We start from the raw sequence: 15,331 nt of genomic DNA, 5'->3' as shown, positions 1-15,331 counted from the left end.
GTCGTACCGCCTCCTGTCTCTTGGTGAGTTGCCGGTTGACGGCCTGTAGCAGCTGCTGCAGTTCCCTCACAGTTTGGTTCAGCCCTGCAGTCTTCTTCTCCTTCCTGTCAATCTCCTCCTGAGGGACACAGTGACAGGTTGGTTACTACCCTGTAGTCACTTTCAATATAACTTGTCAATAAAACTACCCCTATTTAAAAGACTGGTTACATTTAATACACAACTACATCTAATAATTATCAATATTAGAACTCTTAGTAGCTAGATACCTTTGTTTTGACCATGAATATACACTACCTAGATAATATGTGCAACGGACTGTCTTTAACATATAGCCACAGACAGTTCCCCGTCCAGTGAGTCTTACGTGTGATGAGAGGTTGCTGTTCTCTATCAGGTCACCCTGGCCGGTCTCTTTGCAGACCTCCTCCTGGATCAGATCCAGAGACTGCTGGGCCTGAGGTGGAGCAGGGTGGGGGAAATTACAAGAAACATTTAAGCTTACATTTCAGGTAATATTAGTGTGTTCAACTCTTCCACGTATTCAAATGCTCAGTGTGTATTTATCTCCTAGTAGGGATGCACATTTCGGTCAATTTTGCTGCCGACTAACTGACCCTCTTTAACCGGTTAACAAAAAATATTAGAGATCTGTATATAATGATGAGATGCTTATGTTTCCGCCCTAACAATGAGAGTCGACCCAAGGCAGGAGACAAACTTAGTCCCAAAATAAGCCCATAGAAACGTATTAGGCTTATTTTGGACAGATTTTGTGGAGAGTGAAACCTCTCCCTTTGCCTCTTCCTCTCTGGTACTATGCATGCGCAGGACATTTTTCATTAAGCACTTAATAGAAACATGCAATAATAGCAAGCCTTTGTAAAATATTTGCCTCCACGTTTCTACAGATGGATTTTCACAAGGCTACTTTGAAGCAAGGTAAGACATGCCTCATTATTTGAAGTGAACCAAAACAATTCAGGTTTCAAACAATTCCACTGCCTCAAGCTCCCATTGCAAAGTGGTGGGTGACCTGCTGGTAGTCAACGCTAGGCAGGCTATAGCCTATGCAACCGAATGACAAATTGGAGGCGCGCTTTAATTACGAGTTGTGATGGAGGAATAAAAATAGCTCCTTTAATTCGTGGCCACCGAAGTTAACAGGTGACTGCATTTAGAATTGTTATTTGTTGTGCAATGACTGGGCTTACAAAAGCAGGTTTCATTCCAGTAGCTTACAGACTTTTTAAGGAGCTACTCTCACGCCGTCTGACATGTGGTAGGCTATTCCGCTCCTCAAACTGGTGTAGTAGGGACAGGTTATGAGAGCTCCGCCTATTTGGGTGAGCAAGGCTTACCAAATTCAGCTCCTCATTTTGCCTGACTGCTTCTATATAAGAGCCATCAAGTTTGCTCTGCAGTTCAGTGTTGTGCACTTGTGATAAATAAGATGCATGGCGACTAACGAAAATACACACTCGCCAATTTAATACAGCACAATTATGCAAATGGCCCTATAGACCAATAAGCATTACCGGTCAAATGTTTTTTTCGGCGACTAACCGCTTAACATCCTCAGCTCCTTGAGTAAGTTGCTTCTTTCTAGACTTGGACTGGTGACTAATTGTTTCTCTAACAGTAATGTAAATCCAAACAAACTAAAGGTAGTCCAATCCTAAGGGACAAGGGGCCGTCTTACCTTATAGAGATCTCCAGCCACCTTCTGCCTCTCACTCTCCTCGGTCTCCAGTTTTGACAGAGTCTCAGTCAGCTGGGTCTTCAGCTGCAAGCGAAAACACCAGCGATGAGATAAATGACAATCACAGCCCCACTCCTGGTGAAATCTGATCTCAAACTGTTTGGAGGAGGGAATTTGCATAAACACCAAGGTGGTATTCAAATATTTCTACCAAGACAAATTAGACGATTTTGCATACACCAAAACTGGTTTCACTTGGCTTTTAGAGTGGTTGAGACATGTATAGATAGCTACTTATGGCAACTCTGATGTCAGTTATGTCTCTACTAAACTAGCTATTCAATGATTAGCTAGAGACTGATAAAGATATTAAATGTTGTATTATCAATGAAAAACCAGCAGAGATGCTTTAATTATCATTGAAGATGTTCACAGACAGAGGGTGGCAAGACAAGAGACAAACAAGACCAGACAGACATTGAAAATGTTTCAACTGTGTGGAGGCAGATGAATGATGAAAGCGTGTGCAGTTGAAGGCATAGAATGTATCCCCAAAGATGGCCGACATGGAAAAGCTCATTGTGCAGGAGTAGCAGTAAGCCACTATAAGCCTGTTAGTAGAAGTGATGGAAGAGTAGATAGTGTGCCGAGTGGAAACAGTAGTGTGTCTGTCCTCTCACTGAGTAAAAGTGGTCCATCATCTATAACCTATGATACTAATACTCCAGTCTAACATTACACTAAGAAAAAACTGCCTCCTAAAAAGCAAAGAAAACACACCTTATGCATATAAAAACAGTTTAGCCCATGTTGCATTTGAGCTTACATCACTACTGTATCCATAGGTTGTAGATCGATGGACTGACTCCCAGAGGACAAAGAGAACCCTGTATTCCCCAGGCAGGTGGTGATGGACACAGTAATATTTCAGTAGTGAAATGAGGTTTATTGGATTAACCGAAAATTTGCAATATGCATCAAAACAAAATTAGATAGGTGCATACATTTGGGCACCTCAATAGAAAAATCACATAAATATTTAATAGAGCCTCCTTTTGTTAAAATAACAGCCTCTAGATGCTTCCCATAGCCTCTAAGGAGTGTCTGGATTCTGGATGAAGGTATTTTGGACCATTCCTTCTTACAAAACATCTGCAGTTCAGTTAGGTTTGATGGTTGCCGAGCATGGACAGTCCGCTTCAAATCATCCCACAGATTCTCAATGGTATTCGGGTCTGGGGACTCTGGGATGGCCATTCCAGAACATTGTACTTGTTCCTCTGCATAAATGCCCGGGTAGATTTTGAGCAGTGTTTTGGGTCGTTGTCTTGTTGAAATATCCAGCCCCGGCGTAACTTCAACTTTGTGACTGATTCTTCAACATTATTCCCAAGAATCTGTTGATATTGAGTGGAATCCATGCGACCCTCAACTTTAACAAGATTCCCAGTACCGGCACTGGCCACACAGCCCCACAGCATGATGGAACCCCCACCATATTTTACTGTGGGTAGCAAGTGTTTTTCTTGGAACGCTGTGTTCTTTTGCCGCCATACATAAAGTTCCTTGTTATGACCAAATAACTCAATCTTTGTTTCATCAGTCCACAGCACCTTATTCCAAAATTAAGCTGGTTTGTCCAAATGTGCGTTTGCATACCTCAAGTGACTCTGTTTGTGGCGTGTGTGCAGAAAAGGCTTCTTCCGCATCACTCTCCCATTCAGCTTCTCCTTGTGCAAAGTGAGCTGAATTGTTGAACGATGCACAGTGACACCATCTGCAGCAAGATGATGTTGTAGGTCTTTGGAGGTGGTCTGTGGGCTGTTTTTGACCGTTCTCACCATCCTTCGCCTTTGCCTCTCCGATATTTTACTTGGCCTGCCACTTCTGGCCTTAACAAGAACTGTGCCTATGGTCTTCCATTTCCTCACTATGTTCCTCACAGTGGACACTGACAGCTTAAATCTCTGCGATAGCTTTTTGTAGCCTTCTTCTAAACCATCATGTTGAACAATCTTTGTTTTCAGGTCCTTTGAGAGTTGTTTTGAGGCCCCCATGTTGCCACTCTTCAGAGGAGAGTCAAAGAGAACAACAACTTGCAATTGTCCACCTTAAATACCTTTTCTCATGATTGGATGCACTCGTCTATGAAGTTCGAGGCTTAATGAGCTCACCAAACCAATTGTGTGTTCCAATTAATCAGTGCTAAGTAGTTACAGGTATTCAAATCAACAGAATGACAAGGGTGCCCACATTTTTGCATAGCCTGTTTTTCACATCTGATTTAATTTCATACAACTTAATATTGCTACACTAAAAATCTTTGTCAGGACAATACCCCAGTACTCAGATTTTATTAGAAAATGAATGGCATGCCACTGTGATAATTTTCTGTGACGACAGAGTAAATTATTATGCAGCCTCAGAGGGGTGCCCAAACGTTTTCATATGACTGTAACAGGCAGCTGTGGGATCGGAGGAGCCAGGGGACAGAATGCTACACAGCTGAAGCAGGGGAACGGGATGGTCGATCGGCTGCTATGGTGAGTGTACAAGCCTATAGCATCAAGGTGTTTGGTTGGTTTTTCTACATTTAATCAATGCTCTACAGCATCTACATAAAACACATTCTCAAACAATGGAGGAATTGTGTGGTGATATGAATGAATGCAGCTGGCTGACAATGTTTTTATTCTGTGTAACTGCAGTGACGCCAATGTTTTAACAACAACGGGGCAGACTCAGTCTGTAAGTTACTGTGTAAAGTGTGTAAACCCTCTCAACCAAATTCTATAACAGAACATACCAGAATGAACTGTGTGGTGTGTGAACTGTGAATGTAATGTCTAATTGTTGCATGAACAAACACTGGTGGATACCAGTAAACACAGACATGCACCATAAACATACAGTACAAAGCCACCAACAAACAATGCAGAGGCGAATGACTAGATCTATGATGACATAGATGAATAACCACTATGACATGACCGAGTATGACTGGTAGATGACAGGAAGTCTAGTCAGCTCACCTCTCTGACCTCTGTCACATAGGTGGCGCTCTCACGCTCTGCTCTCTCCAGCGCAGACTCAAGGTGCTGCTTGTCTCTTATCAACTATGAAAGAATAAAACGAAAAATCACTTACATTTAGTGAGTCAACTGATGTAAAGTGCCTAATACAATTGCTGAGAGATGTGTTAAGTGTGTAACTGGACTGACGTTGTCCAACTCCCCGACGTCACTCAGTCTGTCTACATCCTGCTCCAGTGCTGCAACTTTCACGCTCATCTAGGAAAGAGAGGGCAGGAGAGTGAACATAAGCAGCACACATAACAATTATATAGTGGTTAAAAGGGCAATATAAATACAAATTCAGTTTGATCGAATGGTCTTCAGTGTTCACCTCTTTCAGCTCTGTCTGTGACAGATCCAGCTTCACCTTCCATCGAGACTCCTCCTTCTCCACACTGCTCTGGAGACGTTGAAGGATGCCCTCCTGTGGACATTAGAGGGTATTACAGGTTAGTTTAAAAGACCTCATGACGCCTTTATAGAGTTATCTACAGGACACTGATAGAGCATCACCTCACCGTCTCAGCCAACACTTTCTTGTACGTCTCACAATCTTTCTGTAGAACCTTCTGGGCCTCTTCAGATTCCTTCAGCTTATCAGCCAATACCTGGTGTAAGGAACAGCCCGGGTTCAAATCAAATCAAATTTTATTTGTCACATACACATGGTTAGCAGATGTTAGTGCGAGTGTAGCGAAATGCTTGTGCTTAATCTAGTAATCTAGTAAGTAATCTAGCTAACAATTCCAAAACTACTACCTTATAGACACAAGTGTAAGGGGATAAAGAATATGTACATAAAGATATATGAATGAGTGATGGTACAGAGCGGCATAGGCAAGATACAGTAGATGGTATTGAGTGCAGTATATACATATGAGATGAGTATGTAAACAAAGTGGCATAGTTAAAGTGACTAGTGATACATGTGTTACATAAGGATGCAGTAGATGATATAGAGTACAGTATATACGTATAAATATGAGATGAATAATGTAGGGTATGTAAACATTATATTAGGTAGCATTGTTTAAAGTGGCTAGTGATATATTTTACATCAATTCCCATCATTAAAGTGGCTGGAGTTGAGTCAGTGTGTTGGCAGCAGCCACTCAATGTTAGTGGTGGCTGTTTAACAGTCTGATGGCCTTGAGATAGAAGCTGTTTTTCAGTCTCTCGGTCCCAGCTTTGATGCACCTGTACTGACCTCGCCTTCTGGATGATAGCGGGGTGAACAGGCAGTGGCTCGGGTGGTTGCTGTCCTTGATGAACTTTATGGCCTTCCTGTGACATCGGGTGGTGTAGGTGTCCTGGAGGGCAGGTAGTTTGCCCCCGGTGATGCATTGTGCAGACCTCACTACCCTCTGGAGAGCCTTACGGTTGTGGGCGGAGCAGTTGCCGTACCAGGCGGTGATACAGCCCGACAGGATGCTCTCGATTGTGCATCTGTAGAAGTTTGTGAGTGCTTTTGGTGACAAGCCGAATTTCTTCAGCCTCCTGAGGTTGAAGAGGCGCTGCTGCGCCTTCTTCACGATGCTGTCTGTGTGGGTGGACCAATTCAGTTTGTCTGTGATGTGTACGCCGAGGAACTTAAAACTTACTACCCTCTCCACTACTGTTCCATTGATGTGGATAGGGGGGTGTTCCCTCTGCTGTTTCCTGAAGTCCACAATCATCTCCTTAGTTTTGTGTGAGGTTATTTTCCTGACACCACACTCCGAGGGCCCTCACCTCCTCCCTGTAGGCCGTCTCGTCGTTGTTGGTAATCAAGCCTACCACTGTTGTGTCGTCCGCAAACTTGATGATTGAGTTGGAGGCGTGCGTGGCCACGCAGTCGTGGGTGAACAGAGAGTACAGGAGAGGGAGTACAGGAGAGGGCTCAGAACGCACCCTTGTGGGGCCCCAGTGTTGAGGATCAGCGGGGTGGAGATGTTGTTGCCTACCCTCACCACCTGGGGGCAGCCCGTCAGGAAGTCCAGTACCCAGTTGCACAGGGCGGGGTCGAGACCCAGGGTCTCGAGCTTGATGACGAGCTTGGAGGGCACTATGGTGTTAAATGCCGAGCTGTAGTCGATGAACAGCATTCTCACATAGGTATTCCTCTTGTCCAGATGGGTTAGGGCAGTGTGCAGTGTGGTTGAGATTGCATAGTCTGTGGACCTATTTGGGCGGTAAGCAAATTGGAGTGGGTCTAGGGTGTCAGGTAGGGTGGAGGTGATATGGTCCTTGACTAGTCTCTCAAAGCACTTCATGATGACGGAAGTGAGTGCTACGGGGCGGTAGTCGTTTAGCTCAGTTACCTTAGCTTTCTTGGGAACAGGAACAATGGTGGCCCTCTTGAAGCATGTGGGAACAACAGACTGGGATAGGGATTGATTGAATATGTCCGTAAACACACCAGCCAGTTGGTCTGCGCATGCTCTGAGGGCGCAGACACCTCAGTTCTCAGACATTTGAAAACACAACGATTTCTTAAGAAACAGTAAAGGCTGTGCCGTCACCTTGGTGTCCTCTGAGCCCTCTGGAGCAGGTTTAGGTGCTGCTTCAGGGGCAGGGTTGGGCTCTGCTGCCGGGGCCTCTTTCACTGCAGTCTCAAACCTCTGCAGCCACTCCTGGTGGTTCTGAGAGAGAACACAGTAGAAAAGATACAAAACTATAGGATATGTGGAAAAGATGAACTTATAATTTAATATCACATCATATGGTCCTCTGTAGTTCAGTTGGTACAGCACGGCACTTGCAATGGGTGTATGGTGGGTTCAATTCCGGAGACCACCCATATACGTCTGCTAAATTACATATATATACACACACACACACACACACACACACACACACACACACACACACACACACACACACACACACACACACACACACAGTACCAGTCAACAAAAGTTACACAAATCAAACTTTGTCACATGCACTAAAAACAACAAGTCTAGACTTTACTGCGAAATGCTTACTTACAAGCCCTTAACCAACAGTGCAGTTGAAGAATATTTAACATGTAGACTAAAGTAAAAAGTAATAATAAAACACAATAACGAGGCTATATAGAGGGGGCACCGGTACCGAGTCAGTGTGCGGGGGTACAGGTTAGTTGAGGTAATTTGTACATGTAGGTGGGGGTGAAGTGACTATGCATAGATAATAAACAATGGGGGGGAGGGGTCAATGGAAATTGTCCGGTGGCGATTTAATTAATTGTTCAGCAGTCTTATGCCTTGGGGTAGAAGCTGTTGAGGAGCTTTTTTTGTCCTAGACTTGATGCTCCGGTACCGCTTGCCGTGCGGTAGCATAGAAAACAGTCTATAACTTGGGTGACTGGAGTCTCTGTCAATTTTATGGGCTTTCTTCTGACACCACCTATTATATAGGTCCTGGATGGCAGGAAGCTTGGCCCCAGTGATGTACTGTTCGCACTACCCTCTGTAGCGCCTTACTGTCAGATGCCGAGCAGTGCCATACCAGGCAGTGATGCAACCGGCCAGGATGCTCTCGATGGTGCAGCTGTAGAACCTTTTAAGGATCTAAGGTCCCATGCTAAATCTTTTCAGTTTACTGAGGGGGAAAAGGTTTTGTTGTGCCCTCTCACAACTATCTTGGTATGTTTGGACCATTATAGTTTGTTGGTGGTGTGGACACCAAGGAACTTAACTCTCAACCCGCTCCACTACAGCCCCGTCGATGTTAAATGGGGGCCTGTTCATCCCGCCTTTTCCTGTAGTCCACGATCAGCTCCTTTGTCTTGCTCACATTGAGGGAGAGGTTGTTGTCCTGGCACCACACTGCCAGTTCTCTAACCTCCTCCCTATAGGCCGTCTTATTGTTGTTGGTGATCAGGCCTACCACTGTGCTTTTGTCAGCAAACTTAATGATGGTGTTGGAATTGTGTTTAGCCACACAGTCGTGGGTGAACAGGGAGTACAGGAAGGGACAAAGTACGCACCCCTGAGGGGCCCCAGTGTTAAGTATCAGCGTGGCAGACGTGTTGTTGCCTACTCTTACCACCTGGGGGCAGCCCGTCAGGAAGTCCAGGATCCAGTTGCAGAGGGAGGTGTTTAGTCCAAGAGTCCTTAGCTTAGTGATGAGCTTTGTGGGCACTATGGTGTGGAACTCTGAGCTATAGTCAATGAAAAGCATTCTCACGTAGGTGTTCCATTTGTCCAGGTGAGAAAGGGCAGTGTGGATTGCAATTGAGATTGCTTCTTCTGTGGATCTGTTGGGGCGGTATGCTAATTGGAGTGGGTCTAGGGTGTCCGGGAGAATGCTGTTGATGTGAGCCATGACCAGCTTCTCAAAGCACTTCATGGCTACCGATGTGAGTGCCACTGGGTGGTAATAATTTAGGCAGGTTACCTTCGCTTCTTTGGGCACAGGGACTATGGTGGTCTGTTTGAAACATGTAGGTATTACAGACTCGGTCAGGGAGAGGTTGACAATGTCAGTGAAGACACTTGACAGTTGGTCCGTACATGCTTTGAGTACACCTGGTAATCCGTGTGGCCCAGCGGCTTTGTGAATGTTGACCTGTTTCAAGGTTTTGTTCACAACGGCTCAAGGTTTTGTTCACATCGGCTCCTGAGAGCGTTATCACACAGTCATCCAGAACAGCTGGTGTTCTCTCGTACATGCTTCAGTGTTGCTTGCCTCAAAGCGAGCATAAAAAGGCATTTAGCTTGTCAAGTAGGCTTCGCGTCACGGGGAGCTTGCGTCTGCGTTTCCCTTTGTAGTCCCTAACAGTTTTCAAGCCCTGCCACATCCGACGAGCATCAGAGCCAGTGTAGTACGATTCAATCTTAATCCTGTAATGACACTTCGCTTGTTTGATGGTTCGTCTGAGGGAATAGCATGATTTCTTAAGCGGCTGGATTAGTCTGGAAGTCTCCCGCTGGATTCGTCCTTGAAAGCGGCAGCTCTAGCCTTTAGCTCGATGCGGATGTTGCCTGTAATCCATGGCTTCTGGTTGGGATATGTACGTACGGTCACTGTGGGGACAACTTCATCAATGCACTTATTGATGAAGCCGATGACTGTGGTTGTGTACACCTCAATGCCATTGGATGAATCCTGGAACATATTCCAGTCTGTGCTAGCAAAACAGTCCTGTAGTGTAGCATCCGTGTCATCTGACCACTTCCGTATTGAGCGAGTCACTGGTAATTCCTGCTTTAGTTTTCGCTTGTTAGCAGGAATCAGGAGGATAGAATTATGGTCACATTTGCCAAATGGAGGGCGTGGGAGAGCTTTGTATGCATCTCTGTGTGTGGAGTAAAGGTGGTCTAGGATTTTTTTCTCTGGTTGCATGCTGGTAAAAAATTTGGTAAAACTGATTTAAGTTTTCCTGTATTAAAGTCCCCGGCCACTATGAGCGCAGCTTCTGGGTGAGCATTTTCTTCTTTGCTTATGTCCTTATAGAGTTGATTGAGAGCGATCTTAGTGCCAGCTTCGTTCTGTGGTGGTAAATAGACGGCTACGAATAATATAGATGAGAACTCTTGGTAGATAGTGTGGTCTACAGCTTATCATTAGACACTCTACCTCAGGCGAGCAATACCTCGAGACTTCTTTAATATTAGACATCACGCACCAGTTATTGACGAATAGACACACACCCCCACCCCTCGTCTTACCAGAGGTAGCATCTCTGTTCTGCCGGTGCATGGAAAATCCCACTACCTCTATATTGTCCGTATCGTCGTCCAGCCACGTCTCAGTGGAACATAAGATGTTACAGTTTTTAATGTCCCATTAGTAGGATAATCTTAATCGTAGGTCATCAATTTTATTTTCCAATGATTGCACGTTAGCAAGAAGAATGGATGGCAGTTTACTCGCTCGCCTACGGATTCTCAGAAGGCTGCCCGATCTGTGGCCCCTTTTCCTGTGTTTTTTCTTCATACAAAAGGCGGGATCTGGGCCTGATCCAGTGAAAGCAGGGTATCCCTCTCGTCAGACTCATTAAAGGAAAAGGTTTCTTCCAGTCCGCGGTGAGTAATCGCTGTTCTGATGTCCAGAATATATTTTCGGTCATAAGAGACGGTAGCAGCAACATTATGTTCACAATAAGTTAAAAAACAAGTTACACAAAGTGCAAAAAACGAACAAAATAGCACAATTGTTTGGGAGAATGTAAAACGTCAGCCATGTTCTTCGGCGCCATCTTCAGCCTACTCATTCAGGGGTTTTCTTCATTTTTACTATAGTGCAGAATAATAGTGAAGACATCAAAACTGTGAATTAACACATATGGAATCACGTAGTAACCAAAAAAGTGTTAAACAAATCTAAATATATTTTATATTTGAGATTCTTCAAAGTAGCCACACTTTGCCTGAATGACAGCTTTGCACACTCTTGGCATTCTCTCAACCAGCTTCACCTGGAATACTTTTCCAACAGTCTTGAAGGTGTTCCCACATATGCTGAGCACTTGTTGGCTGCTTTTTCTTCACTCTGCGGTCCAACTCATCTCAAACTTTCTCAATTGGGTAGAAGTCGGGTGATTGTGGAGGCCAGGTCATGTCATGATGGTGCACTCCAACACTCCTTCTTGGTCAACTAGCCCTTACACAGCCTGGAGGTGTGTTCTGGGTCATTGTTATGATGAAAAACAAATGGATTGTCCCACTAAGCGCAAACCAGATGGGATGGCATATCGCTGCAGAATGATGCGGTAGCCATGCTGGTTAAGTGTAAGTGTGCCTTGAATTCAAAATAAATCACTGATAGTGTCACCAGCAAAGCACCCCCACACCTCCTCCTCCACTGTTCACTGAGGGAACCACACATGCGGAGATCATCTGTTCACCTACTCTGCATCACACAAAGACACAGCGGTTGGAACCAAAAATCTCAAATTTGGACTCAGACCAAAGGACAGATTTCCACTGGTCTAATGTCCATTGCTTGTGTTTCTTGGCACAAGCAAGTCTTCTTCTTATTGGTGTCCTTCAGTAGTGGTTTCTTTGCAGAAATTTGACCATGAAGGCCTGATGCACGCAGTCTCCTCTGAACAGTTGATGTTGAGATGTGTCTGTTACTTGAACTCTGAGGTGCAGTTAGTTGCCAATTTCTGAGGCTGGTAACTCTGATGAACTTATCCTCTGCAGCAGAGGTAACTCTGGGTCTTCCTTTCCTGTGGCAGTCCTCATGAGAGCCAGTTCCATCATAGCGCTTGATGGTTTTAGCAACTGCACTTGAAGAAACTTTCAAAGTTCTTGAAATGTTCCAGATTGACTGTCGTTTCTCTTTGCTTATTTGAGCTGTTCTTGCCTTAATTTGGACTTGTTATTTTACCAAATAGGGCTAACTTCTATATACCACCCCTACTTTGTCACAACACAACTGATTGGCTCAAAAGAAGGAAAGAAATTCCACAAATGAACTTTTAATAAGACACACCTGTTAATTGAAATGCATTCCTAGTGACTACCTCGTGAAGCTGGTTGAGAGAATGTCAAGAGTGTGCAAAGCTGTCACCAAGGCAAAGGGTGGCAACTTTGAAGAATCTCAAATATATTTCGATTTGTTTAACACTTTTTTGGTTACTAAATTATTGTTATTTAATAGTTTTGATGTCTTCACTATTTTTCTCAATGTAGAGAATAGTAAAAATAAAGAAAAACCCTTGAATGAGTAGGTGTGTCCAAACTTCTGTCTGGTACTGTATATATAATATCTAGATTATATTATGTGAGCACTTACCCGTTCAGTGGGCAGAGGCACGTTCGGAAGCAGTCTTTGCAGAACACCTCGACATTCTGCCTGGGCTATCTCCAGGGCTGTCTGGTTCTCCTGAAGAGGTAAAGGAGGAGGAAAGAGAAGAGAGAACATTCAACATAGACTGCTCTCAGGGAACACACACACACACACACACACACACACACACACACACACACACACACACACACACACACACACTTGGGGAACCTGTACAGTAGTTAGCTGAATAGCTCTGCAGGCAAACATCCAACCTCAAGTCACTACCTCTGCTTGCTTGGTTTCACTCCTCCCATCTCAGAGTACATACAGGAGCATAGCCTCTGACCAGCACAACTCCCTCTCCATGACACTCCAGTGAACAAACTGCTAACATTTACAATGGCTCAATTATTTAGTGTGCACTCCAAGCAAGTATTCATACGCCCCACTGTTCAGCAGCCACACACAACCTCAAGACAAGTTCCTCAGGCTTTAGACCTCACCCTACACAGGTTCAATTATTTCAGATGTTTATCCTCTCAAGGAGGAACATCAAAGTCACTTGTGTTCATATAGTTGCAGCACAGTAATGCCCCAGAGTATCTAACATTCTGTCCAGAGACAGACATCCATAGAGCACCACACATACTTCTGTTATCAGGAACCCCTAAACAAAAACCACAATGTTGGTGCCGTTAAGCACATTAGCCGCACAAGGCTTGAAACTCTCAGAAGGAGAGCGATGTCATGTATAACCCCTCTACCCTCCGATGGAGTGAGTCCTGTAACAGACAGCTGAGCTGGCACATTCACCTCTCATTAACACATCGTGTTGTAAGGGGAATAGGTTCTACACTACGACATATGCTTTAGATTGTGTACAAGCATGCACTTTCCTGAGCGTACACAACAGGTGTCCAGGAACGCCTACATTTTTACTGTACCAAAATGGCCGAGAGCAGCTGCTGGGTAAATCAGTTCACTATGTGTCCTGTCTGCTGTATTGACATAGAGAGGAACGGGGGTGACAGCTTAGGCAAAAATTCCCTGAACCCCCCACAACTGTTTATAGTAAGAGCAATCTGTTAGTCTATGGTTTACTAGTGCATCCCTAAATACATATGGTTAAGCAAAGGTAGGTGTGGCAGGTAGCCTAGTGGTTAGAGCGTTGGACTAGTAACCGAAAGGTTGCAAGATCGAATCCCTGATATGACAAGGTAAAAATCTGTCGTTCTGCCCCTGAACAAGGCAGTTAAGCGCATTGAAAATAAGAGTTTGTTATTAACTCACTTGCCTAGTTTAAAAAAGAAATGAAAAAAAAAGGGCTATGGCAGATCAGATTCTCACTGAAGAGGGGCGGCAGGTAGCCTAGCAGTTAATCGCATTGGGCCAGGTACAGGAAGGTCACTGGTTCGAATCCCGAGCCGACTATGTTCAGTATATGTTTTGTTGCGTCCAAAAATGATTGTACACAAAACAATTATGTTGACTAATTACACATATTCTGGACATAATTTCTCAAAAAGGCAACTCTGAAAGACCAAATTTATTTTGAAAATCTTATAATCGAATTTCATTAGAGGCTGATTGCTGTAATGATGACAGTATATACACAAAGCAGAATGGAACACATGCTGGATTTGGGAGAGAAAATGAGGAAAGCACATGGCAGGGAGCAAGAGGAGCATCATGAAGACCATGGATCTCAAACTTATTATGACCATCTACAGGAAATCTGGAGTCAGTCACTGCACACTCATTTTCAAATGTCTATTTCTTTACTTTGTATTGGAATTGATGTAGTTAAAATAAATAGTTGTACTGTATGAAACAAAAAGATTGTGTCCTTTAAAAGAGGTCAATGCATTCTAGTGCGGAATAGCAAGCAGAACTCAAGTAGAGCAGTGTTTTTTCTACATAAAAATACATTTGAGTCTTTATGAAATTCCTGAGGGGAATAGATTAATGGAGATAAACTGCCAATTATTCAGGGCCAGAATGCAGAGGGAGGGGAGAAATGAGTATGCAGCAGCATGTAGAAATTATGGAGTAATCTCACTGGTCGATTATGGCAATAACTGTTTGGGGATGCATCAGATTTTCAATCTAGAGTGAAGCAGACTGGAAGTGGGATCCGAACCTTGAGGGCCTTGCTGAGTTTCCCCTGAAGCATGGACTCGGTGGCTGCCAGAGCCTCCATAGCGCTCCAGTTTTTCACCCGAAGCTCCTGGTCAGTTTCAGAGAGATATCACTTTCAGTTTAGCCTCAGGGAAAAGTATGCAGTGACCCACAAACACAATTTATATAGGGATGAACAGAGAACCATTAGCAAAAATAAATGTGACTCCTTTTCTTTACGGCTGTCCTGTCCTATCCTATCCTGTTTCGGAGTCTAGGTTTAAAGAAAATCCTCACTGCATTTTACCGTAAACCAGTCTGAGGGTCAAGCTCAACTTAACATGAGTTGGCCATCTAAAGATTGAGTCTTTAGAAGGATCAGACACTAAACTGTATTGTCAAAAACAAACAGTGAAACAGCTCTGATAGTAACACAGTAGAGAGGTCTTTGGCATAGACAAACTGAAATAACGTGAAGAATGAGAGCTGCAACTCACTGCCAAAAAAGTCCAATGAGTCTAGATAGGAAAAGCCAAATCACATAACATAGAGCTAGTCAACAAGGTAGCTGTCTGTCTCTGCAAAACAAGGCCATTGTTAAGCCCCAGAGCATTCACACGCAGACATGCATGCTGACACACAGAAATACAGTCCTTGTAAACATGGCAAAGGACAGAGCAGAGTAGACTGACTGCCCTAACAACTGTACTGTTTGATTGTAGCAAGCCTT

At 44.1% G+C, this 15,331-nt stretch overlaps 1 protein-coding gene across 2 annotated transcripts in view; it reads right to left on the bottom strand.

The window, feature by feature from the left end:
• LOC109894478 (kinectin) overlaps positions 1–15,331 on the bottom strand; it is a 45,634-nt gene that overhangs the window by 3,176 nt on the left and 27,127 nt on the right. Inside the window, exons 24-33 of one of the 2 annotated variants that reach the window (XM_020487998.2) lie at positions 14,624–14,710; positions 12,487–12,576; positions 7,278–7,397; positions 5,295–5,384; positions 5,108–5,200; positions 4,924–4,992; positions 4,735–4,818; positions 1,703–1,786; positions 368–457; positions 8–118 (exon numbers count right to left, since the gene is read on the bottom strand). In XM_020487998.2, the coding sequence (XP_020343587.2) occupies positions 8–118; positions 368–457; positions 1,703–1,786; positions 4,735–4,818; positions 4,924–4,992; positions 5,108–5,200; positions 5,295–5,384; positions 7,278–7,397; positions 12,487–12,576; positions 14,624–14,710 (918 nt within the window). The remainder of the gene's footprint in view (positions 1–7; positions 119–367; positions 458–1,702; positions 1,787–4,734; positions 4,819–4,923; positions 4,993–5,107; positions 5,201–5,294; positions 5,385–7,277; positions 7,398–12,486; positions 12,577–14,623; positions 14,711–15,331) is intronic. The other variant, XM_020488000.2, reaches the window with a different exon arrangement.

The sequence above is a fragment of the Oncorhynchus kisutch genome, linkage group LG7, assembly GCF_002021735.2.
Source record: "Oncorhynchus kisutch isolate 150728-3 linkage group LG7, Okis_V2, whole genome shotgun sequence".
NCBI lineage: Eukaryota > Metazoa > Chordata > Actinopteri > Salmoniformes > Salmonidae > Oncorhynchus > Oncorhynchus kisutch.
This window is presented reverse-complemented; position numbering and strand designations above follow the sequence as displayed.